The sequence below is a fragment of the Triticum urartu genome, chromosome 2 (assembly GCF_003073215.2).
Source record: "Triticum urartu cultivar G1812 chromosome 2, Tu2.1, whole genome shotgun sequence".
NCBI lineage: Eukaryota > Viridiplantae > Streptophyta > Magnoliopsida > Poales > Poaceae > Triticum > Triticum urartu.
This window is the reverse complement of record NC_053023.1, coordinates 694209434-694237060: the sequence shown is the minus strand read 5'-3', so window position 1 is coordinate 694237060 and position 27627 is coordinate 694209434. Positions and strand designations below refer to the sequence as shown.

The 27627-nt window shown below is 41.4% G+C and overlaps 1 protein-coding gene across 1 annotated transcript; it reads left to right on the top strand.

Annotated features, from left to right (window-relative positions):
* LOC125534174 (putative disease resistance RPP13-like protein 2) lies at positions 1–27584 on the top strand. Its single transcript, XM_048697456.1, has 3 exons — positions 1–415; positions 9894–10109; positions 25070–27584. Exons 1-3 carry the CDS (start codon positions 150–152, stop codon positions 27318–27320), a joined length of 2733 nt encoding a protein of 910 aa, XP_048553413.1. The 5' UTR covers positions 1–149; the 3' UTR covers positions 27321–27584.
* The last annotated feature ends 43 nt before the right edge of the window (positions 27585–27627 follow it).

Below are 27627 nucleotides of genomic sequence, written 5' to 3'. Positions count from 1 at the left end.
CCTTCCCTGCGGCGCCACTCAAAGCGACCCATCAGCTCGCCCTACACCTACATATAGCGAAACACACATGATTCTCCATCGTAATATAATATTTATCCTTCACAGATCACGGGGAAACGAAGCACGCACGCCAAACTAAAGCTGTGGCCATGGCGGACGCGCTCATCGGGCCGCTGGTGGGGAGGCTCCAGGAGCTGGCGCTGAGCCAGGCGCGGGCGCTGGTGGCGGTGAACAAGGACATCCGGAGGCTCCGCGACAAGCTCATGTTCCTGCAGGCCTTCCTCCGGGAGGCTGACGCCAAGCGCCACCTCTTCTCCGACGAGATCACCAGGGTGTGGCTGCAGCAGACGCGCGACGCCGTCTTCGACGCCGAGGACGCGGTCGACCACTACTACCTCCAGGTCGACATGTCAAGGTAAATTCTTCCTCCGTTATGAATATAAAGAGTGTGTCAGTTATACTGCATGTACTTATAGTGATTTTCACTGTCCGTACACACTCTGCTTTCAAAAATGCTACACCTATATAACCTGCTACGTAATGTTACATTTCTTTCCTTCCTACACAAATTATCCCCCTAAATTTCACGAGGTGGGTCTGAGCCCTTTTTTCTTCCAACTAAAACAAGCCAGATTAGCGCCTACGTACTTAAGTTTCGTAAGGATATTTACGTAGATATAGTGAAGGCCTCCTCCGCTCTTCATGTGGTCTGAATTTTCCTTTCCTTTAAAAAAATAAGAAATACCCCCAAGCTCTGCATCATTTAATGCACACGTCCAATTTTTTTAGTAAATACTGAGTAGTAGCAAGCTTCAACAAAAAAAAACTACAAAAGTCCAAAAGACACAACCGGACAAAATAACCATCCAAACCGGTTATACGTATCCCGTGCTACCGTCTCCTCTCCCAGTGGTTGCACCCACAAGCCCTCAGGTCTGCATATCAAAGTAATGACCATGTACGGATCCATCCAGACGCTTTGTAAATAACCTGCAATTTCTTTGTAAGTTAAATATTGGACTCTATCCCACCTAGCCAGTTACCAAAATAAATTTGATATGCTAGCCAGCGGAGAAACATTAAAAGACACATGAACAGTACACCAGGCAAGTTTGGCGAGCGGGCATGCTAGAAATAGATGATGAATTGTTTCCTCTTGGTTACGAAAACAACATTATTTACTACCTTGCCATCTACGCTTAGCCAAATTGTCCTTGGTGAGAATCACATCCTTATGCATAAACCACATGAAATTTTTTATCTTTAAAGGGACTTTGATTTTCCCTATATAAACGCAGGGATCGGACAACAGGTCCAGTGTTAATCAATTCTATGTACATTAATTTAATAGAGAACACACCCCGAGGAAGTTAATCTCCATCGGAAATAACCAAGCTTGTTAGATAAGGTGACCTCCATCAACCTTCGAACTAAACTAAGCCACGCAACTCATCTGTCCCCAACCAGAGAGCTCGTCTGAACTAGGTGTTCAAGGGAACCGAGCCCAATATTGTGCTCACATAAGAGTTCTTAGGTTGTACAATATTACAAAGCATTGAACATTGTATAGCTAGAGGTGTATCCCAAACCAAGTATCCTCACAAAATCTAGTGGTGCGTCCATCTCCAATAATAAACTTTACTATATTAGAGAAAGTAGCCTTAGTCTTCATTAAGCCCTTCCAAAAGGGCGAAAGTTTCATCTGAGCTGAAACTTGAGGCAAAGTCTTGGAGTGTAGGTATTAGTTACGCAATAACTGTATCCACACTCCATCTTCCTTAAAGGATAAATGGTATACTCATTTACTAAGTAGACATTTGTTTTTCATTTCCATATTCCCTATGCGCAAACCTCCTTGGTCTTTCGTCCTAAACAAAATATCCCACCCTGCTAACCTATACTTTGTCTCATGCTCATCACTCTGCCAAAAAAAACCATGATCTATAAAAATCCAATCTTTTCCGGACTTCTATGGGTACTTCAAAGAAAGAAAGCATGAACACAGGCAGACTCGTAAGCAACCGAGTGCACAAGGACCAGCCTACCTCCATAGGACATAAGTTTGCCTTTCCAACAACTCAGCTTCATTTCAAACCTATCGTCAATGCATTTCCACTCTTTATTCGTTAATTTGTGGTGATGGATCAGTATCCCCAGATAACTAAACGGGAGAGACCCAATCTCACACCCGTACAACTATCTATAATTATTCTTTTCCTCTTTGGCGTGTCCAAAGTAGAATAAATCACTTTTGTGGAAATTAGTTTTGAGTCCTGATAGTTGCTCAAATAGACACAAGACCATCTTCATATTTATCACCTTGTCCATATGATGTTCCATAAAAATAATAGTATCCCTAGCATAGTGTAGGATCGAGACTCCCTAATCCACAAGATGTGGGATTCACCCTCCTACATGTTCATTCTCTTTTGCTCTACCAATTAGAACCGCTAGCATATCAGCCACAATAAGCGGAACCGGGGGTAACGAATCTCCCTGATGCAGTCCCTTCTGGAAGAAGTGAGCCATGTCATCATTAACCTTAACTCCAACGCTACCTCCTTGTATGAAGGAGTGAGCACTTAACCTTATCATAGGCCTTCTTAAAATCCACTTTGAAAATAACTCTGTCAAGTTTCTTCGAGTGAATTTCATGTTAAGTTTCATGTAAAACCACAACACCCTCTAGTATGTGGCGTCCATGCATGAAAGCAATTTGATTCGGCTGAACCACAGTATGCGCAACCGTCGTTAGGCGATTCATACTGACTTTGGTAAAAATCTAAATATAACACTAGGAATACAAATGGGTCTGAATTGGACATGGAGTATCTAATCTCAAGCACAAATGCACCCCTATATATGAACAATAAATTCTCAAGAAAAAAGTAGTAAAAATCAAAACAAAATCTGAAGTTTTTAGTGTATTAACATCAACAAAAGTTCTAACATCCTGCAGAAATTTCACTTTGGAAAGACATCTTTTTTTGCGAATCACTTTGAAAAGACATCTGTGGGTCCTATACAAATATTCAAAATTTTGGACTAAAAAAGACTCATTTTCGAGCACCCATTTTTTGTTTTTTGGCATACACCTCTACGGATGTTTTTATTCAGGGCAGAATTTTGTAGGATGTTATAAAACTTGTTGATGTCTGTCCAAAAAATAGATTTGTTTTCACTATTTTTCCAAATTTACTATTCATGCGGGTGCATTTGTTCTTGATGTTAGAGTAACACTTTTGGTCTGAATTGCACAATTCTAACGACCTCTTCTTTCTTAGGCAACATAGTAGTTATCCCATTAAGCTTGAACAACTGGAGCTCACCATTAAATAAGTCATGAAACATAGGCATCAAGTTCCTTGATAGTGGCCCAACCCCGCCGATAGAATTCCACAGGGAATCCACCGGCCCAGGTGCCTTATTATTCTTCATCTGCAAAATGGCCTCGTGTACCTCCTTTTCGATAAAAGGGACACTCAACACCTAATTCTCTTCCAAGCTTAACTACAGTATATCCTCCACTGATTTCTCATACAAAGAAGCAAAATTATCCACTGGAGCACCAAAAAGTTTCATATAATAATTGGAGATGTACAATTTAAGGTTCTCTTGACCTACAATTGTACCTTTATCTTGTTCAAGTTGGAAAATCCTCCTTTTCCTATATTTTTATTCGCAATAAGATGGAAAAAATGAGTGTTCTTGTCACCTCCTGTAACTCATTTAAGCTTTCCTTGTAGTGCCCATTTAATATCTTCCTCTCTAACAAGCTTAGCTACACTCTCTTCAGCTTCTCAGTTGGCCGCGTTGTTGGCCATATGGAGAGGATTTGTCTTAGCTTTAATATCAAGTTCATCGATCAGGAGGAGAATTCTTGCTTTTTCCATCTTATAAATACCACTTGCACTCTTAGCCCAACCCCGCAAAAATTGTCTAAGATGCCTAATTTTAAATTGCCATCTTTCCGCATTAGTCTCCCCTCTAGTTTCTTTGCCCCGTTCCCTGGCCACCATTTCCAGGAAATCCTCCCTTTCAACCATGATAACCCATTCCCTGGCAAATTTGCAAGGAAGTTGGGTTTGTGCTCAAGTTGTGCTACCCCATAAACCACAACCAACGCCAATTGAAAACCATCAATTTTCAAACGCACATTTTACTTGCTTGCAAACTCGCCCACCACCATCTTTTGAACATCAAGAAAACCCTTATGGACCCCAAGTAAGATCCTGACAGATCTTCCTCGACAGTGGCAGAGGACAAAACTTTTTTGAGGTGGGGCAAACTATAAAGCAAAATATTTTTTATGCAAAACCAAGGTAGAAACCAATACTGCACACCAATATTTTTTATATGATCTCAATAAGGAAGCTTTAATGCCTATGCTAGCTGCCGCTAGGGTTCATGTCGAGCAAGAGTCAAGAGACTGGCATGGCATTGTCGTTTCCTTGATGAACGATTGGATCGAGCGGGGGCATAAGGTTTCTTTTTCTTTTTGAGAAATCTGCGAGGGCATAAGGTTGTGCGTGACCCAGTCCATGACGTGACCTGCTAGTTTTTTGGGGGAAATAACGTGACCTGTTGGTTGCTATGGCCCAATAAGATTTATAGGATTCATGCCTTCATGGTCCAATAAAGTGTTTCACTGTGATTTTTAGCGATCGACAGATCGTATACGTACACCTAGATAAAAATCACGAGAAATCAAGGTAGGGCGAGCGCCTCACCTCTCCCTGCCGCATCCTCCGCCTGTGTTCCTCGACGAAGGAGGCGGTACCAAATATAATCTAGGCCTCCCAAAATAGTACTCGAGAACCAAGAAGTAAAGTTAGATCTATCGATCTCTAACAGAGCCATAAAATCCAACTTTTACTCTCTAGAAGTATCAGCTATTAGCCTACGTTTAGCCAAGTTGAGAAGATATCTGATATTCCAAAAGATTCCTCTCATTTTCATCATGGGGTTTCTTTTTGAACTTAATCATGTTACTATGCCATACCACGGAAAGATCATAAACCTTGAATGTTTGCGCATGCACAGGTGTTGACTAAGATGCACGAAACGGAAGTCTGCATGACCGTCATTATCACTAGTGTCCCCATGAGTGTGGGAAAGATCCACATGATCTTAAAAACTGCTGAAGACTCTTAGGTACAAGATCCTCACATAAATACTCAATAGCTTGAATACCTAGCTCACTAACTTCACTCTCCTGCAAGAGCTTCGTTGTCGCTATATTTTTTAGCATGGGCATAACTTGACCAGCCTCGGAATCTAATAACTCATTAATATACATTACATCCTCTTGACCGTTAGACCCAAGAGAAACCCCAATAGACACTCCATTATGAAAAAGCTCCTCCTCTGAAAACTTTAAAACAGAAAACTTTGTATGGAGCGATATACCTATGGTGGTTTCAATGTCATGAAGTTTGGTCGCCTGCATGGCCCATGCCATTTGTAGCGCGTCAGCATCAGGTTGCGCTTGAATCCATTGACTCACACGCCTTTCTACTGAACGTGGATCCGGGATCCTGCCAAAAGCCACCACATCTGCCTCCTACACGGTGACTGGAGAAGCACCAATCTATGACAAGACTAGTGATACCACTAGTTCTGACGCACACACAACACCCTCTGTAACTGCTGGTGCACCAATAAGTCGACGCGCCCTGAAGTCATCACTGTTTTGGTTGTCATCTTCACAGGAGTAGCAGCCGAACCAGCTATCGGCCTAGCAGCATTACCCATAGTATAGGGGCTGGCCAAGTAGCACGTGTCGGTGAAGCAACCACAACAATTGGCATAGCATAGGCCGGTATAGCAAGAGACAGTCTAGGAGTCTAACCCGGGGATGATGAGAGGGAGGCCTCGGGCCTCGGCTCTTGCTACTCTCCTAGGAGTTGTTATTTCCCCGGAGAGGAGGGTGATGTAGCACAACAATAGAAAGTATTTCCCTCAGTTAAGAGCCAAGGTTTATCGAACTAGTAGGAGTCACTAATCTAACAAGTTTAGCAGTACCTATGCACAAACAAATAAATTACTTGCACCCAACAATGGCAAGGGGGTTATCAATCCCCTAGTTCTTGCTAGCCACAAAATTAAAAGCAAATAGTGACAGGGCAAAGTGGCAAGAAAGTAAAAAAGCAATTGTAGGAGTTTTTCTATTGCTGGAAAATAGACCCTGGGGGGCATATGTTCACTAGAGGCATCTCTCTCAGAAGGATGTTGGGTAATTGACAGAATAGCGCAAATTACTGATCGGCAATTGACGAAATAGCGCAAATTATAACTATGATCATTCATGACATAATCTCACATAGGCATTACATCCGTGATAAGTAGGACATTAATCCAACTGCATCTACTACTATTATTCCACCCCAAGATCGCTATCTAGCATGCATCTCAAAGTATTAAGTTGACAAAAAACAGAGTAACGCGATAAGCAAGATGACATTATGTAGACAGAAGAAAACCTAGCAATAAGATTGACCTCATCGTTTTATCCTTAGTGGCAACAATACAAAGATGTGTCTTGTCCCTTTCTGGCACTCGGATATACAAATCGCCGCCAGATTGAACCCACTACAAAGCACCTCTCCCATTAAAGATAAATCAATCAAACTTGGCCAAAGTAGATAGATAGATCGGAGAGAAATACAATGCTATAAAATTAAGCAACAAAGAAACTTCAAAAGGTTCATATAAATTCAATGAACACTCTAATCATAAATCCCCAATTCATCGGATCCCAACAAACACACCAGAAGAATTACATTGGATGGATCTCTGACGAGATCATTGTGTTGAAGATCGCGCGCGCGCGCGAGAGAGAGAGAGAGAGAGAGAAGAAGAAGAAGAAGAAGAAGAAGAAGAAGAAGAAGAAGAGAGAGAGAGCTACTACTATGGACTCATAGGTCCTTAAACAACTACTCACACATCATCATGGAGGTAGTAAGGTCGATAAAGATGGCCTCCCGGATGATTCCCCCTCTGGCCGAGTGCCACAGTAGGACTCTAGATGGGATCATGATAGAACAGAGGCTTGCGGTGGCAATAAAAAAAATTCAGGTCTCACTCCGAGGGTTTTGGAATATATGTGAATTTGTAGGCCAAAGGTTAGGGAAAATGGAGCATCAAGGGGCCCACAAGCCACCCCAGCGCACCCTACCCACTAGGACGTGCACCCTAGCTTGTGGCCCCTCATGGGTCTTCTGTTCTCTCCCCGAAGCTTCTAGGTCTCTTGTGTTCCAGAAAAAATTGTCAAAGAGTTTCGTAGTGTTTGGACCTTCGTAGGTATCAATTTTATATAAAACCAAAAATAAGCAGAAAACAACAACTGGCTCTAGGCACTGGATTAATGTTAGTTCAGAAAAATAATGTAAAATGATGGCCAAAGCATGTAAAAACGATAATATAATAGCATTTAACAATAAAAAAGATAGATTTATTGGAGACGTATCAGCTCCAACCCCACCAGTAGGCCAGGTCTACCAACTACGTTCAACGCATGGACCTTAGGAACGCGTCCCAGACGCGCCACCGGAGAGGTTGCCTGTCTCGATCTGGAGTCCCCCAATCACGCCACCAAAGTAACTGATGAATCGGGAGGGGAAAGTGGTGGAGCCTCTTGCTCATTTAGATCCCTCACATGTCCACAGAGGATCCATGCATGGATCTATGAATTTTCCTCCTAGGAGAACGGAACTCCATACATGAATTTATGTCAATTTCTGTGAGATAGATAGAGGAGAAAGAAAAAACTTGAGACCATACACATTGGATTTGCATCGCAGCAAAAAATCCAGAGTCCAACCACAAACCCGAAGACCATGGACAATAATCTTTTTGTGGAGATACATGTGAGATCACAACAGTCACAAAACTACAAAATAAAACCTTCAAGAAAGAATCATTACTCACACGTCAACATTGGATGCTCCAACCAAAGGCAAACCTTAGGAAATCATGTCAAATTAGAACTTCGAGACAAAAAAAAGCTAGACTTACGCATAGTATTTACAGAAGTAACAGCACTCTCCCTCCACTAATCTCTTCCTCCCTGAATTCAGGGTGGGCCGGCTTCCCTCCTAATTCCTGATCAAAACAACTCATGTCAGCCCGTCTATAATCATCCGTAAAATCCATCATTCAAGACTACACCTTGAACAAGGAAACAAATGCATACATCAAGCTTCCCCATCTTTCCAAAAGGCTAAATCATGGATTTCCAATGGAAGACAATACAATCTAGATGTCAATGACCAAGTACCATCCCATCTATGCGAATCTGCTCACATTGAAGTTGCCGACCGAAGAAAAGTTTGTTAGAAGTGAATACACCATCCCATCTTTTCTGGTTGTTGCCACACAACCGTCTGGTCGAGGATAGTCATGTGTGAAACAGAAGGACCTAGTAGCCTATGCCACCAAATATGCTCAGATGCCATGAATTTCTTGGCTCCAGATCTGGCCAACAGCCATAGGCGATTCCCACCAAACTGCACATCTGCAGCTCCACATGTAGTCTGACACCATGGCTGCACCATCACGCCACTGGTCGCCCAGAGATTAGCTCACGCGCGTGATGATCAGCACCACGCGGCGCATGCCCACGCCTGCCAACATCGCGCCTAGCTTGACGCCCCCATGCCTATTAGATGCCACGCCTGAATTCTTGCCTCTGCACAGCCAAAGCAACCATGTGCTACTCTTCTCCTTGAAAGGAAAGTTATCTCTCTACTACCATACAGGTGCACCTTTTATCCTCAACATCCGTTTTTGCATCAAAGTTCATGTGTACAAGTTTCTATTTTTTGTTTCTCCCAAATGAAAAACCATTTGGATACAAAACTTTGCATATCAATATCACACAAGCACTACCATGTGCCATTTTTTCCAGGTTTTTTGGCTCTGCAAAGTATTTTAAATGATGCAATTTATTCAAAATTTGTAATTTGACAAATTTATGTTTCATCAAGAACATTATATGCACAGAGTGGCACTTGTGTATCTTCAACCTACAAAGTTTCAAGCTCAAATGTTCTTTTTCTTGGAAGAAACAAAAAAGAGAATTTCTTTATAAAGATAACACAGATCTTGATGGAAACTAGATGGCCTAGATAGAAGGTGTAGATGCATAGTATGATAGAAAATCTACACTCGGAGGGGCACCTATATATAGTACTATTGTTCAATGTATACTATGAAAAGGAATGCACGAGAGGGGTCGATGCCATTGGAGAATTAGAGTGTACTTGTGGGTAAGAAGAGTACACTATACACAACTATCAAATTAGATAGCATATTGGCAAACCTTGATCACATTGAACAAGGAACATGTGATGGTGATCTAGTGCATGCTGCACAAGGTGCCCTTTTCCTTGGCAGACTTTCCTCAATAATGTGTATTGTACTATTGTACTGCACATTAGTAGGGAAGGTACACATCGGTGTGTATGCTACGTGTCACCCATCTACGCCACCTCTGGAGACCACAGAGCATCAAGAAAATGGGAGAGATGGCTAAGGGAGGGAGAGTGGCTGAAAGAGAAATGAAAGTGTGGTGGTGGTGCGGGCCCATTATACTATGGATTGTCACATGCATCTTATTTTCTAGGGTTGAATAGCACATCGCTCATTTCCATTATTGCATAACAGGAGAACACTTGCCCGAATCATGACCGGTGGCTATGGAGTGCTGATATAGACGCATGATGCTTTAGATTTCCGCTTTTAGTTTACTTTCACCATGTAGATTTTTACCATGTTAGGATTACAATTAATATTTGTGTAGTGCTTATAGGCTCTACAAGTTGTAAATGTAAAGTAATTGTCTAATTTTCACATATAATCTAATATTTTTGGTTGCAAATTTTTGTGTAAAGGTATCCATGGTGGGCTCGTCCAAGTATGAGATATGTTGCAACCTTTACAACACAAGTAAGCATGCGACACAAGCTATCTGCAAAAGTAAAGGATATCAACTCGAGGCTCGAGGACATCATTGAAAACAAAGACAGATACAAAATGGAGCTCAATAACACGAAGTCGGAATTAACATGGAAAGCTTCTACATCAATATCCTATGCCCATAGAAATATGTAAGTGCAATTGAACCTTCATTTAATTATAATTTCTATGACTAGTTTGCTGGTGGTTAGTGTGGTGATTATAACCTCTTCCCGTTAGGTTTGAAAATTCAGGCTTGATTATCATTTATCATATACTACCTCCGTACCAAAATAGAAGACGTTTATGTAGGCTAGTTTAGCCTGCAAAAACGTCTTATATTTTATACAGAGGTCATATATCTCATCATTATGGTATTCTCTCAATGGTTGTGTGTGTGTGTATGTTAAATTAGATGCTTAAAAGTAAACCTTCCATTTTGTAATGTAGTGTTTATCAGTTTTCTCAAAATTTAAGCTTCTCGACAATGTCTATAGAGAAAGTAACTATATATGCAATACTAAATGTATACCCTATGAAAATATATGTCATAATGAATCTAATTGTATTGGTTTGCTAATAGACGGTGATAAATTTTCTATAAACTTGGTAACAGTTTACAAATTTTGACTTTAGAATTGGAGGGAGTATATGTTTGAGTATGTAGCATATTTATCTACCTATATGTCTATCTTTCTATATTATATAAGTATGAGATATTACGACAAAATTATGACACTAATAAGTGAAGACAAAAAGGCAAAACATTAATTTAGTAGGACCGAGTTATGATATCTTATATTGATCTACAATATCAATTAAGCAGAGTTTAGTCATGTTAGCCATGAGAAGTAGATTTGGTTCCATGCTTGTAGCTTGTTCAAAGAAAGAGCACAAGTACTTAAATCTACACTTATCAAATAACATATGGAGGAATCAAGTAAATGACATTGGATTATGATGGCTTTAAACGATAAAAAGGAGAACTAAACGATTACGAATAAATAAAATTTGATTCCATGTTTAAATTTTTATGTAGAAAAGTCCAGTTATGTTTTGACGCAAGTGTAACAAGATCATGAAATATATATATATATATATAACAACCATAAATTTAAACTCAAACACACATAAAAATACGTGGTTTGCAATATAACTTATTCTACACCCATGTGCGACTATTTCCTTTATATGGAGTATGGACTCTGAAAGATCGTGGATGTCGCCTAGAGGGGGGGAGAATAGGCGTTTTAAAATAATTATGATTTAGGCTAGAACAAATGCGGAATAAACCTAGCGGTTAATTTGTCAAGCACAAAACCTAAAACAACTAGGCTCACCTATGTGCACCAACAACTTATGCTAAGCAAGATAAGCAACTATGTGATAGCAAGATATATGACAAGAAACAATATGGCTATCACAAAGTAAAGTGCATAAGTAAAGAGCTCGGGTAAGAGATAACCGAGGTACGCAGAGACGACGATGTATCCCGAAGTTCACACCCTTGCAGATGCTAATCTCCGTTTGGAGCGGTGTGGAGCCACAATGCTCCCCAAGAAGCCACTAGGGCCACCGTAATCTCCTCACGCCCTCGCACAATGCAAGATGTCGTGATTCCACTAAGGGCCCTTGAGGGCGGTCACCGAACCCGTACAAATGGCAACCCTTGGGGGCGGTCACCGAACCCGTACACTTTGGCAACCCTTGGGGGCGGTCACCGGTACCCGTCAAATTGCTCGGGGCGATCTCCACAACCTAATTGGAGACCCCGACGCTTGCCCGGAGTTTTACACCATAATGATTGAGCTCCGAACAACACCAACCGTCTAGGGCGCCAAGGCACCCAAAAGGAACAAGCTCTAGGGTGCCCAAACACCCAAGAGTAATAAGCTTCTCAAACTTCACTTCCACGTATCACCGTGGAGAACTCAAACCGATGCACCAAATGCAATGGCAAGGGCACACGGAGTGCCCAAGTCCTCTCTCAAATCCCACTGGAGCAACTAATGCTAGGGAGGAAAATGAGAGGAAGAACAAGAAGGAGAACACCAAGAACTCCAAGATCTAGATCCAAGGGGTTCCCCTCACATAGAAGAGAAAGTGATTGGTGGAAATGTGGATCTAGATCTCCTCTCTCTTTTCCCTCAAAAACTAGCAAGAATCCATGGAGGGATTGAGAGTTAGCAAGCTCAAAGAAGGTCAACAATGGGGGCAAAAACGAGCTCAAGAGATGGGCAACCATTGGGGAAGAATACCCCCTTAAATAGGTCCCCACGAATCTGCCCGTTATGTACAGAATAACATAGGAGCGGTACAACCTCTATGAGCACCGGTACAACCGGTAACAGGCAATAAGCGGTACAACCGGCCCACAACCGCACCACAATAGAGACCAGTCCGGTGGTAGAGTGGTACATGACCGGTACAACCTCCGGACCAATTCTGGAGCGGTACAACCGCTCCAAACACCGGATGTACCGGTCAAGCGATACAACCTCTCCATGGGGCGGTACAACCTCTTTGTGTAAAACAGGCAATATCAAAATAGCCACAACTTTTGCATACGAGCTTCGAATTCAACGAAACCAAGTTTGTTGGAAAGCTAACGACAAGGGCTAACACAATATTGAGAGAAATATTAATAAGAAGCAAATGAGAAAAGGACCATAATAAAATGGTGAGAACCCTTCCTCGGAAAAGACCGGTAAAACCTCCAACACCGAAAACATCATAGAAGATGCATGCGAACTCCGTTTTCGATGAACTCAAACTTGTCATCAAGATGACCATAAGCTCTAAGACTCACAAATGGAACCAAACAAGAACCAAGAAAGATGATGCAAGGATGCAATGGTTTGAGCTCTTGACTAATGATACGATCAAGCTACTCCCTAGAGAGACCCCCTTGATTGTACGGCAATCAATCCTACAACCCGGTCTCCCAACTACCACTATGAGACCGGTAAAATAGAAAACCTATCAAGGGCAAACCTTTGCCTTGAACATAGTCCACTTGAGCTAGATGATGACGATCTTGACTTCCTCAAGTTGGACCACCTTTCTTGATTGTGTTGGCTTGATGAAGACTAGTTGATTGCTCCCCCATACTCCACTATGGGTGAGCCACTCTTTGGCACATCTTCACAATTCCATTGACACCACAATGGAAGACAAGCTTCAAGCTTGATTGCTCCCCCATACTCCATTATGGGTGAGCCACTCTTCGAGTTGCTCCACTTGAACTTGCACACTTCAAACTTGATGACGATCACCACTTGATGTCATCCTCCATGGGTTGTATGAGATCTTCCTCTTGACGCAAGACCATGGAAACATACCTAACCCCACAAAGAACTCTCACGTAGACCATGGGTTAGTACACAAAGCGTAATGGACAATGCTTACCATACCATGGGATCACTTGATCCCTCTCGGTACTTCTTCTACGCTTTGTGAGTTGATCAACTTGATTCACTCTTGACTTAGTCTTGATCAACATTGAATCTTTCCAACTCTCTTCATTTGGATGATGTCTTGAAGGTAAACATGAATGATCACACAATCTTCTTCTTCAAGACATGCTTGCAATAAGCTCAACTCACACATGACCAATCTTTGGATAATTCCTTGAAAAGCACTTTGGCCATCTCAACTCACACATGACCAATCTTTGGATAATTCCTTGAAAAGCACTTTGGCCATCTCATAAACTCCTTGAAACCAACACATGGACTTCAAGACAATCCTATGGACAAATGCTTCAAATATAACTCAAGGCAACCGTTAGTCCATAGAGATTGTCATCAATTACCAAAACCACACATGGGGGCACTGCATGTCCTTTCAATCTCCCCCATTTTGGTAATTGATGACAATCACTTTCAAGAGAGTTTATATAAGGAATTATTTATCACCATGCAATGCAACAACCAATAATGCATGTGTATGAGATGCAAATGCTTAGGTACAAAACCAAAGCAAGAAGAAAAAACTCTCTAAACTTATCCACAAAACTCTCTGAAACTTCTCCCCCATTGGCATCGATTGCCAAAATGGGCGAAAAGCTTAGAAGGCCAATATAAATTGTGTTCCTCCATAAGTTGTGTATTTCTCAACAAGAGAGTGGAATGCCATACACATATCCAAAGATAATACTTGGAGGAAGACCAACTATATTAAGGCACCAAGATTGCTAAAGGAAGATATGCCACAAAGACATAACAAAGAGAGACACAAGCAATCAGAAGATACCAATTGAAGCAAGTAATCAACGGATATCAATTGAACCAACTAGACCAAACATCCTACGTGCCACAAGAATAAAGATAATATGATATGAGCAGAGGATTGTGCTAAAGAAACTAGAGAAGCTCCCCATGATTTGTGCACATCAATAATTTTTGTATTTGGATACAAAGTGCACAAAATAGGATCATAGCTCCCCCAAAATCAATAGAAACTTACAACAAGTGTAAGTAAGCATATAGGAAACAAAACCTAGTACTTGCAACAAACACATGGTTGAGAAACAAATAAAAGAGGCAACTTAAGAAAGGGCTCAACCAAAATGATGTGTGTGAGTCAAGGCAAAACACTTGAGAAGACTAAAGTACGGATGAGTATTAAGCATCAATAAAGTCTTGAAAGAATGAGGCACACGGTGCAAGGCCTATCATTCCCACACACAACTAGCAAATGGGTTCACAAGCTTACTAATAAGCATATAAAGAACCTATGTTTGTGACAACCCATCGTGAAGATAGAAGATGAAAGCCTCATCAACACGAGGGATACCAATTAAGATGGCAAAAGCCTCGTAAAGATAAGCATGAGGAAATAATCTTCACCACACAAGAGTGCATCAAGATGCAACGATAGAAGACACACACTCAAGGCAAAAGTTTTCACGGAGCCACCAAGGAAATAACATAAGAAAGACAAGGTGGACGTGAAAGAAAGGATATCAACTAGATATGCAACTTATCTCAAGTGTATAAGATTCTAGGTAGACGAAATCATGATGATATATATCTACAAAGAAGGATGTACACCCGAAATAGTTACAACACGAGGAACAAGATATCCAAAGGGAGGTCATACATATACCAATAAGATATTTGCTTGGGAGCATATCACATGGCTAGATATGGTCTTATTGTATATAAATGAAGTCCACACACGAACAACAAAGACATCACAACTAGCAACAAGAGATCATTGTTGGGATGCTTTGAGAAAGGAAACAAGTATCACAAGAAAGAATGAATAACATGCCATGATACAACCTACACAAGGTTGATGCAAGAAATGTGTGCATGAAGAATATGAAGATACTTGTTACCGAGTTAACATTGGAAGGATGTAGTAGATACCAATTGAAGGTAGATAGTAGTTCATTGATCATCCTAGCTCGACTCCAATAAGCACATGATGACAACACCTTCCTTGTGAGTAAGCCGAGCATCCAATGTATCTCCAATTGTTCCTAGAACAACAACACAAACAAAATGGTACCCAAACTCATTGGGACCAAAGAGTTAGAAACACCAACAATACATAGGACAAACTCCACATAAATATGTGCATATAGAAAAGGAAATGAAATTCATGCACATCTCATCCAATTTGAGACTTGGTGGAGTTTCCCCTATATATTGGGTCGAAGAAAGAAAGCATGCCAAAGATACTACATAAAGTTAATATGCATGGTCAAGACTTTCAAGAACCGATACCAAATGACAAAGAAAAACCAAGTGAAGAAAAGATACCAAATGAATAAAACATCACTTGGAGGATATCCATAAAAGATACATCAAGGAATGAGATATCCATTGATACACTAAAAAAGGTATCAAACTCCCAAAAGAGAGGATGGTTCCAAACAAACCAAGCTCTCTACAAAGTTCCATGATGGCACAAAGTACCAAAATGAAAACGGCCTGCCTTCCACCAACACACACTTGATAAGGATCACAAGACGAGTGTTTTATAGCAAATAGGATAGCTCCCCCAAGACTAGTGCATTGAGAGAATTTTCATTTGAATACAAAATGCACAAGGTGGGATCACCACTTTCACTATATCTAGAAAACACTAAACAAGATCCACAAGTGGTATGGAAGACAAAGGGAGATGATACAATCCTTGGCAAGAGAAAAGGCAAATAAAAAACAAAAGCCAATGTAAAGATGATCAATAAATTCTACCACAAAAGTGAGTACCAATTGTCAAAAGACAAGAAGTAAATGTAAATAATTCCCGGTGGTAGATAGCAAGGATACCGACATCATCTTCACACCATACAAAAAGCAAATTGCAACTTGTAGAGCTAACATGCCACCTAGGAACAAGATAATTTACAATATCAACTCTAGATGACAATATCTCAAATGCACACATTTTTTAGGCTAGTAATATACACATAGCATATTACTCCCCCATAATGTGATACCAATTAAAGATAGACAACAGGCAATTAAAGGATCCAACAAGAGATAATTAATGGACTATTTAGAATTTGAATTTCTCATGAGAAGACATACCACATAGTGACTAGATAAGCTTGCAATATCAATACTAAGTGGTATTCCCCATGTACCCACCTTTATAGGATTGTGAAGTGCACAAAGCACATCACTCCCCCATAATGGGATATTCCATTAATCTCTCACAAGAGCCAACTAAGAAATAAACAAGATGCAAAAGGCTCAACGCATGACACACACGTACATGATGTGCAAACCAACACACACATACTTGATTGCTCAAGATAATCAAGTTGGAAGCACAACATATACAAACACATGCAAGGAACAAAACCAAAACATGCAAGTGGGCAAGTAACTTTCAATGTATGCAATTGAGGTACAAGTTACCGCAAGGAGGCACATTGGATATAAGATATAATCTTGATGATTCAATTGACTTGGCTTGAGACAATAAGAATGATGAAGTACGCTTAATTCTTCATAATGTAGCCAAGTCTCCAATGACCTCCAACATCACCTATTGATCAAGTTTGAGCTTGTTGGTCCCCAACCAAGTTGGGTCCTAAGAGGTTAGTCACAATAGGCTTGGCTACCCAAATGGTTCTTTGCTTCAAACCACTTTGAGTACCAACAAACTTGGCAACCACATTGCCAACCTTATCCTTCCCAAGAGAATAGACATCATCAATAATAATTGGGTTGGATAAGTTACCACTAGTGCATGAAGAGGCGAGGTGACCTTTCTCACGACATAGGTAGCAACGTCTACTCTTCACTTTCTTCTCACTTGATTTCTCAACTTGAGAAGCATAAACTTGAGTCTTCTTGGGAAGAGGCTTTTCTTCAACTTGAGGTTGAGAATGAGAGTGTACTTGTGGCCGCTTCCCTTGTTGCTTGTCACTAATGGGCTTCTTCTTCAATGGGAAAGATCTAACATGATGCCCTTCTACTTTGCACTTGAAGCAAACAATCTTGGCCGAATTCTTGACTTCTTCTTGGCCCTTCCTTTTGTTCACCTTGGACTTCTTCTTCTTGTTGGAGTTGAATCCAAGTCCACCTTTGTCACTGGGGGATTTTTGCACACTCAAGATATTGTTGAGGGTGGATTTCCCTTCATGACTCTTTTCCAAGTCTTTCTTCAAAGAAGTGACTTGGGCCTTGAGCTCTTTGATTTCCTCTACATGGTTAGTCTCAACACAAGTACTAGAGGAAGTATAAACTTCATCGTTAGAGCAATAAGGCAAGGAAAGCAATTCATCACAAGATGTACCAACATTGTGAGTAGATGAATTACAAGGACTAGCACATGGCAATATAGCATTTTGACTAGAATTAGTGCTAGTATCCACATGAGGCTCACTAGATGTTACCTTAGAAATCATGGCCTCATGAGATATCTTTAGCTCATTATGGGATACTAGAAGATCATCATGAGAGCTTTTCATGGTTTTCTTCCAATTTCCCATAATTGCTAGATAGCAACTCAAGTTGAGCCCGAAGCTCGACATTCTCCTTCAAAATGGATGCTTCACAAGTAATAGAGTTAGTATCCCAAGCATCATCATTAACAACAATAGGAGAGGACACCTTGGCAAGCTCTTTTAAGTAAGAAGCTTCAAGTTGAGCATGAGACTCGGTGAGTTTGATGAGCTCACCCTTGATGACTCTTGAGCCATTTTCGAGGTGCTCAAAATCCTCAAGGAGTCTAGCATGAGCAACTTCAAGCTTAGCATTTTTATTTTTGAAATCATTGGCCACCTCGAATGCTCTATCATGAGATTCCTTTATTCTAGATAATTCTATAGCAAAGGTCTTGTCAAGAGATTCGGATGAGGTTTGTTCATGTTCAAGAGCTTGAGATAGCTCCGCGATCTCATTTGCGTAATCACGCTCATGAGCTTCCATTTTCTCAATGGTGACCTCATGCTCCTCTAGATGAGATTCCAACTCCTCAATGTATTTCTTGCCTTCAATGGCAATAGACATGATTTCCATGAAGTTGGAACGAGCAAGTTTATTTTTGTGAAGAGCTTTAAAAATCATTTCCCCCTTAGTTTTTAAGGAGGCAACATTATCATTCTCTTCATCATAATCAACATCATCATCACTCTTGCCATCATCACAAGATATATTGGGATTCAAAGTGGGAGATACCTTTGAAGCCTTGGCCATAAGGAAAAATGCAATAGATGATGATGTAGGATCCGTTGAAGCACCATTCAAGACCACATCTTGTTCCATGGGGTGTTGGGTTTCCTCTACATTGTTAGCACAACAATTCGAGGACATATATGCATTTTTATCATGGCAACAAGACATAGTAAACATATCGTCATGAGATTTAGTCAAGAAATTTCTACATGATATGCAAGGACTATCAACACAAGCATGTGAAACATTTGGAGTGCTCGAAGTGTTAAAGCCCAAATAAGGAGCATTGCAATAAGATAGTGATGAAGGATCATCCATAATAAACATACTATCATCATTGCAATGACCAACACTACTCACCGTATCTATCATTACCTTGTGGCAAACCACATGTAGGTGAAGTAGAAGAAGTTGAGAAGACTATACGGTCGGATGTGGAGGGAGAACAATCATCCCCACAAAACTTGGACACGCCATATTTATCTTGAAGCTTTGTCCACAACTCATGAGCATCCCGGAACGGCATGAGTTGAAATATAACTACATTGCTCAAAGCATCGAAAAGCACATTAGAAGCTTGAGCATTGAGATAAGAGTTTTTATCATCCTCTAAAGATAATCTTTGGGGATCCTTTGGAGGAGAAAAACCCATATCTACAATTCGCTCTAAATTTGGGTCCATGACCCTAAAGAGATTAAGCATGTGAATTACCCAAACATCAAAATTTGTGCCATCGAAACTAAGAGTGTCAGAGAATCCTAATCCCCTAGTCGACATCTTTACTCTCTAGGCGGTAAAGCCTAATAAAGAGAGATGAGGCTCTGATACCAATTGAAAGATCGTGGATGTCGCCTAGAGGGGGGTGAATAGGCGTTTTAAAATAATTACGATTTAGGCTAGAACAAATGCAGAATAAACCTAGCGGTTAATTTGTCAAGCACAAAACCTAAAACAACTAGGCTCACCTATGTGCACCAACAACTTATGCTAAGCAAGATAAGCAACTATGTGATAGCAAGATATATGACAAGAAACAATATGGCTATCACAAAGTAAAGTGCATAAGTAAAGAGCTCGGGTAAGAGATAACTGAGGCACGCGGAGACGACGATGTATCCCGAAGTTCACACCCTTGCGGATGCTAATCTCCGTTTGGAGCGGTGTGGAGCCACAATGCTCCCCAAGAAGCCACTAGGGCCACCGTAATCTCCTCACGCCCTCACACAATGCAAGATGTCGTGATTCCACTAAGGGACCCTTGAGGGCGGTCACTGAACCCGTACAAATGGCAACCCTTGGGGGCGGTCACCGAACCCGTACACTTTGGCAACCCTTGGGGGCGGTCACCGGTACCCGTCAAATTGCTCGGGGCGATCTCCACAACCTAATTGGAGACCCCGACGCTTGCCTGGAGCTTTACACCACAATGATTGAGCTCTGAACAACACCAACCGTCTAGGGCGCCAAGGCACCCAAGAGGAACAAGCTCTAGGGTGCCCAAACACCCAAGAGTAATAAGCTTCTCAAACTTCACTTCCACGTATCACCGTGGAGAACTCAAACCGATGCACCAAATGCAATGGCAAGGGCACACGGAGTGCCCAAGTCCTCTCTCAAATCCCACCGGAGCAACTAATGCTAGGGAGGAAAATGAGAGGAAGAACAAGAAGGAGAACACCAAGAACTCCAAGATCTAGATCCAAGGGGATCCCCTCACATAGAGGAGAAAGTGATTGGTAGAAATGTGGATCTAGATCTCCTCTCTCTTTTCCCTCAAAAACTAGCAAGAATCCATGGAGGGATTGAGAGTTAGCAAGCTCAAAGAAGGTCAAAAGTGGGGGCAAAAACGAGCTCAAGAGATGGGGAACCATTGGGGAAGAAGACCCCCTTAAATAGGTCCCCACGAATCTGCCCGTTATGTACAGAATAACATAGGAGCGGTACAACCTCTATGAGCACCGGTACAACCGGTAACAGGCAATAAGCGGTACAACCGGCCCACAACCGCCCAACAACCACACCACAACAGAGACCAGTCCAGTGGTAGAGCGGTACATGACCGGTACAACCTCCGGACCAATTCTGGAGCGGTACAACCGCTCCAAACACCGGTTGTACCGGTCAAGCGGTACAACCTCTCCATGGGGCGGTACAACCTCTCTGTGTAAAACAGGCAATATCAAAATAGCCACAACTTTTGCATACGAGCTCCGAATTCAATGAAACCAAGTTTGTTGGAAAGATAACGACAAGGGCTAACACAATATTGAGAGAAATATCAATAAGAAGCAAATGAGAAAAGGACCATAATAAAATGGTGAGAACCCTTCCTCGAAAAAGACCGGTAAAACCTCCAACACCGAAAACATCATAGAAGATGCATGCGAACTCCGTTTTCGATGAACTCAAACTTGTCATCAAGATGACCATAAGCTCTAAGACTCACAAATGGAACCAAACAAGAACCAAGAAAGATGATGCAAGGATGCAATGGTTTGAGCTCTCGACTAATGATATGATCAAGCTACTCCCTAGAGAGCCCCCCTTGATAGTACGGCAATCGATCCTACAACCCGGTCTCTCAACTACCACTATGAGACCGGTAAAATAGAAAACCTATCAAGGGCAAACCTTTGCCTTGCAAATAGTCCACTTGAGCTAGATGATGACGATCTTGACTTCCTCAAGTTGGACCACCTTTCTTGATTGTGTTGGCTCGATGAAGACTAGTTGATTACTCCCCCATACTCCACTATGGGTGAGCCACTCTTTGGCACACTTCACAATTCCATTGACACCACAATGGACGGCAAGCTTCAAGCTTGATTGCTCCCCCATACTCCATTATGGGTGAGCCACTCTTCGAGTTGCTCCACTTGAACTTGCACACTTCAAACTTGATGACGATCACCACTTGATGTCATCCTCCATGGGTTGTATGAGATCTTCCTCTTGATGCAAGACCATGGAAACATACCTAACCCCACAAAGAACTCTCACGTAGACCATGGGTTAGTACACAAAGCGTAATGGACAATGCTTACCATACCATGGGATCACTTGATCCCTCTCGGTACTTCTTCTACGCTTTGTGAGTTGATCAACTTGATTCACTCTTGACTTAGTCTTGATCAACATTGAATCTTTCCAACTCTCTTCATTTGGATGATGTCTTGAAGGTAAACATGAATGATCACACAATCTTCTTCTTCAAGACATGCTTGCAATAAGCTCAACTCACGCATGACCAATCTTTGGATAATTCCTTGAAAAGCACTTTGGCCATCTCAACTCACACATGACCAATCTTTGGATAATTCCTTGAAAAGCACTTTGGCCATCTCATAAACTCCTTGAAACCAACACATGGACTTCAAGACAATCCTATGGACAAATGCTTCAAATATAACTCAAGGCAATCGTTAGTCCATAGAGATTGTCATCAATTACCAAAACCACACATGGGGGCACCGCATGTCCTTTCAGACTCTCACCACAAATTTTACTAAAGTATCATTGTCATACTGTGCTATCACCCTAGATATATGACATTTATGACTATAAGATGGCCCAAAATGATTGTCTCAAAATAATCATTGCGGCACACCCCTTTTTCTAGATACCCTGTTCGCATGTTGTCGTTATGTGATGTGTATCTACCATGTAACTACCACTATACGATGACCATATTGATATAGAATGCCTAAGGATATTTTTTGATGCCCAATAATTTAGTTGGGTTTACTCAGGAAATTCTCTGTAAGGTTGATCCAAATAGATATCTAGACTCTACAAGGATAAGGGAAGGTGTCCCTACGACTATGGAAAAAGGAGACATGCTCTAGAGGAGTTTGTGCCTACCACTATTGATGACACTTTGACCTTATATAAGGAGTCCAATAAACTCTGCAAAGGACAACGAGTTTTGCATCCTCCGAGGAAGATCTCACATCAAGCAACACCATTAGGCTTTATCATCTAATTTATCTTCTGCCCTAGCTACCTTCATAAGCCTAGATCTATATAGGTTGGATGGGAAAACACCTCTCAACTCCTAGGTAATAGATTCATGCCTCGTACAGTACACCCATTTTGATATGTCTATAATATAGATGCTCCTCAAGAAGGCTCAAACATGTATACATTGTGTCCTGAGTCTTCATCGACATATTCCAAACACGACACCTCACACACTCAGTGACATACACAAGGGTATATGTAAGATCGTGATCAACCGGTCATCAATAGCAATCATTGACCATGTATCGATGATTAATGTACCGTTTACTAGAGGTCGTGGAAGAGAGTAGAGGGACGGGTGGTGCCCTAAGGGATCTTGATGTTGATGATGGTGACACGATGGTTTTACCAAGTCATTTCCCCAGATGGGTAGCAAGCCTAAGTACTGCCTACTGAGGTTTCATGATCAGAGCGAGGACTATAATGTCATGGGTCTATTCTAGGCGCTCCCGTGAGTGCTTGGCGGGAGGAACCCCTAGCCAGCCGATCATATCCCCCAGCTCTCCCCTCATAGCCGCCTTGGCGCTGGCAGGCAAAGCCCGGCCAACGCCATCATTGGCAGGGTCTCCCCTCTTCCTCCATTTGGTGTGGATTTGCGTAGGCCGAGGCCATCGGATGGCAGCATGCCACTGAGTATGGGGCAGGGCGGCGCGGCCTCAGGAGCTAGCGGAAGAGTCGCGGTTTTCTCTTGGCAACATGAAGAGTTGTGGGCAACAACGATGCGCGTCATGGCAGGCTGATAGATCGGGCGGCCACGATACCCTCATCCCTCCTTCTCTAGCGTCTCTTCTACTCGACCTACGCATGGATCCAGCTAGTTGAACACGAGATCCAGCCATCCTAGTGGCTAGCGGCGCGAGTTGTTCTCGCGACAGGCTACTTCTCCATGGGAGGTTGTGGCATCTGGATCAAGTGGTATGTCGCGGTTTGGATTACTAGCATTGTGGATCTTCATATCCCTAGGAGGTAGTGGACATGACGCGATTGTATCCTCTCCTCGCTGGCGCTGGAGTGCCACCGGAGTGGCCACACGTGCTTGGGTTGCAGGGTGGAGCCAGATGGGGAAGGGTGCTATCGGCCAGATCTAGTCTCCTTGACCGGTATGGGTTCGTTGGTTGCCGCTGCATATGGTGGTGGTGCCTGCGTGGTGTGTGCTTTCGTCCATGGTGTATCGTGTCGAGTGAAATGTAACCTTCGAGGTGACCCTAATGAGGACTGACATTCCACCAATGCTTGTACAACCCCCTCCCCTCACCCATATATACATCCAGTCGGTTCTAAAACCATATTACACACACATTTTCTGAGATGTAGCGATTAGTGAAGTGGTTGACTTATCATCATCGGTTATTCAAATGCTAACACGTGATACATTTATTATAGTGGTTTTTATAGTGAAACCATCTTTGATACATCATTTTTTTGTTTCCTTGTGTAACCACCCAAAGCTTATGTAGGCTAGTGTGAAACAGAGCATTGTCCTCGTCATAGCAGAGTGCCATTATGCATTGACAAAAGATAGATAACAACCCATACGGAAACACATTATAATACAAGCATACAACACACATACAATTGTGTAATTATAGTTAATTGAAGGCATTACCTTCTCATATCTATTTTTCTACTTGAAAATTCGCAAGCCATATCTTTCAACGGAAATGTGTCCTCAATACCCCAGTACGATCTTAGCCTCTTAGGCAAATCCAAACATCCACAAACCATGTGGAGAACTGATACATATAAGGTCATTTACCTTAAGATCGAACCAACGACATCATATCTTCAACACTTATCCCATGTAGTATACTGAATGAAGATTAATATGGTTTATCATATGTGTAGCAACACGCCATTCAAATGTGTAATAGTAATTCACTTTGACAATTATGCTACAATCCCGCACTCAATTTTGGTGCAATACTATTTTGATTTTGTTGTGACCAAAGGTTGGATATGTTGCAAACATATGATGATTTGTTATATTGTTGATAACGTTGAAGAAAATATTAGCATTTTTAACTCAATCCAAATTATCGGTAAATTCATATTGATAATTTGTTCTACCTTTCCTTTGGATTATTACCATACGTAATGTTTGAGATCCAAGTGGTAGTATGAGGGCCTTGAAAAAATGTTGCAATCATTACTAAGAAGTAGTTATTTATTAGGCACGTGATCAAGAGAAAATCTGAAATTCCACAAATGCTCGTTATAAGTACATAAATTAAATACTTAATAATTATTCGAATCATGGTTTTTCCATACACAATATGAATTACGAGTAGGTTATTGGAAAGGAAAGTTACCTAGGTTCAACCTTGAATGTTACAAGTCCGTAGATATGATTTATATCGCACTACAATAATATTGAGATGTAAAATGATCCATTAAATTTAACTTCCTAACTACTACAAATTACTAACAAGTAACAACGGTTGAATTGAAGGGATGATTTACTGCCACCACATGTGCCAATACACGAAGGTTACCAAAAGCAACTGGAGAATGTTCTTCTTACTCCCATTGATCATGAGAAACTACAGAGTCAACATCACCATCCGGTCGTGATCTCAGTGTTTGGAAAAAGCGGTGTTGGCAAGACAACTCTCGTGAGAGAAGTATATGATAAAATAGCTAAGAAGAAAATTTTCCCTGTTCATGCTATGGAGAGTTTTGCACCCTATATGACGGCTAGCAATATCATGTGGCAAATCGTTCAAAAGCTGGCAAAGGATGATGAGAATTGCACTAGAAGTGATGTCGACAAAATTTTTAAAGATCAACTAAGAGGAAAAAAATACTTGCTAGTGATAGATGGTGAAGTTAGCAGCACTGACTGGAAGAACATTCTGCATAACCTCAAAGTTGGTGCTGAAGGCAGTAGAATACTACATATCACACAACATAAACCAGAAGAGCCACCTGTCAGCTATCATCATGAAATCATCAAGTTAGAATCTCTTGGACAAAAGACTGCTATAGAACTGTTCCATAAGAGGCTACTCCATATTGAAGTACAAGATGAAAAATTGCATGAGCACCACCAAGAAATCCACAATATCACCGAAGGGTTGCCACTTGGTATTGTTCTTTTATCAGGTCTTGTACAAACAAAGGAATTTCCTAGTGAGTGGACCAATGTATTTGACTATCTTAAGTCCAGCCAATCAAAGCGACTACACAGGATACTATCTGTGTGCTTTGATGATCTTCCACATGAGCTGAAATGTTGCTTCCTCTACTTTGCTGCATTGCCGGCCAACATCAAGATTGAGTCCCATAGATTGGTGTGCATGTGGATGGCAGAGGGATTCCTAAGACCAAGAGCGGGGAAGACAATGGAGAAGGTGGGATACATCTACTTGAATGAGTTGATTGCAAGAAATCTAGTTAAGCCTGTGCATATGGATGAGGAAGATACATCTAGTGCTGGGAGTATCTTTGTCACCATCCAGAACAAAGTCCATGAATTTTTGCAGTTTGAAGCACAAGAGGCAAGTTTTGTGGAAGTCCACAGCGGTGATGACATCCCCACATTGACAAGTGCTCGTCGCCTCTCTCTGCAGAATTCCACAGATAAATATGCTGTCCTAGCCAGTTCTTTGCCGAAGCTACGATCCATCTTCTCACATTTTGAACAAGATGCCAAAGATCCCAAAGAGAATCAAACTTATTTATGTTGCTCGCCTCAAATTAGGGAAATCTCTAAGTGGAAGAGGAACAAAGACATCAAATCTCATATACAAGGATTATTGCATAGATCTGAGTTCCTTCGTGTCATCAATCTACAAGGCATTGAGATTGGTAAGAGGTTGCCAGATGAAATAGGAAATGTTGTGCATGTGCATTACCTTGGAATTACATCTTGTTCATTAGAGGAAATCCCACGATCCATTGGAAGGCTCACTAGTCTTCAAACACTAGATGTGAGGGAAACTAAAGTTCGGGAGCTCCCATTGGCCTTCTGGATGATTAAGACACTAAGGCATGTTTTTGGTAGTTTCCTGAAATTTCCTAAGAAAATTGGCAGGTTGAAGCACCTACAGACACTTGACTCCATACAAATTGATACATTGGAGGAAGAATTGGTTGGGACATTAGGTGAGATGATCCATCTTGAGTACTTAAGAGTTGGGTATTCTCCAGAAGTCAATGTGGCGTCTCTCTCAAATGCTCTAAATAGGCTTGAGAACCTTAGGACTCTGATCATAAAAGGTGACAATATTCCATCAAGTGTGTTCACTAGCTACACCCATCGCCGCCTCAAGTTCATAGTGCTAGAAGGAAAGCTGGATTTGCCATCTAAGTTGGATGGTGTCTTTTTCCTTCCTAATCTCATTACTCTTTCACTGGTGAAAACAAGTATATCTCAAGAATTCATTGACAAGTTGGCTGAGCTGCCCTTTCTTGCCACCCTTTCCTTGTATTCCAACTCCTGCAAGGATGACCATCTTGTCTTCTCTGCTGGTGGATTTCGTTGCCTGAAGAAACTCATGATGGATGTGGAAGAACTGAAGAGAGTCGAGGCAAACAATGCGCTTCCAAAACTCAAAGAGTTAGATATTCACTCCCACTATGGTGAATATTATTGTCTCTTTATTAAGGAAAACACAGATAATAAGAAGAATTTTATGGTTGATCTCAAAAAGGAAATTGTTGAAAGGAAAACGTCGATCATAAGAAGACTATTTGGTTGATCTTCTGAAAAGGGGAAGTGTTGACATCTGATGGACAACTCAAAATGACAATCATGAGCTAAAATGGTATGCTTTACCATGCTATATTATTCCTATGTACTATGTGACTACCGGACTCGTTTTATGATTGTGTGTGTAGGTGTGTGTTGATATTGTGAACTATGTACTGTGGTAAAGGTTCCATGTATTCACCTCACCAAAGCAGTCAAGCGTGTATAGTGTCTAAGTCTGAACTGATTGTAATATATTTGTTTGTCAGAACTATTGTCAGTGTTGTCATTTATATAAAGTAATCTAATATAATGTG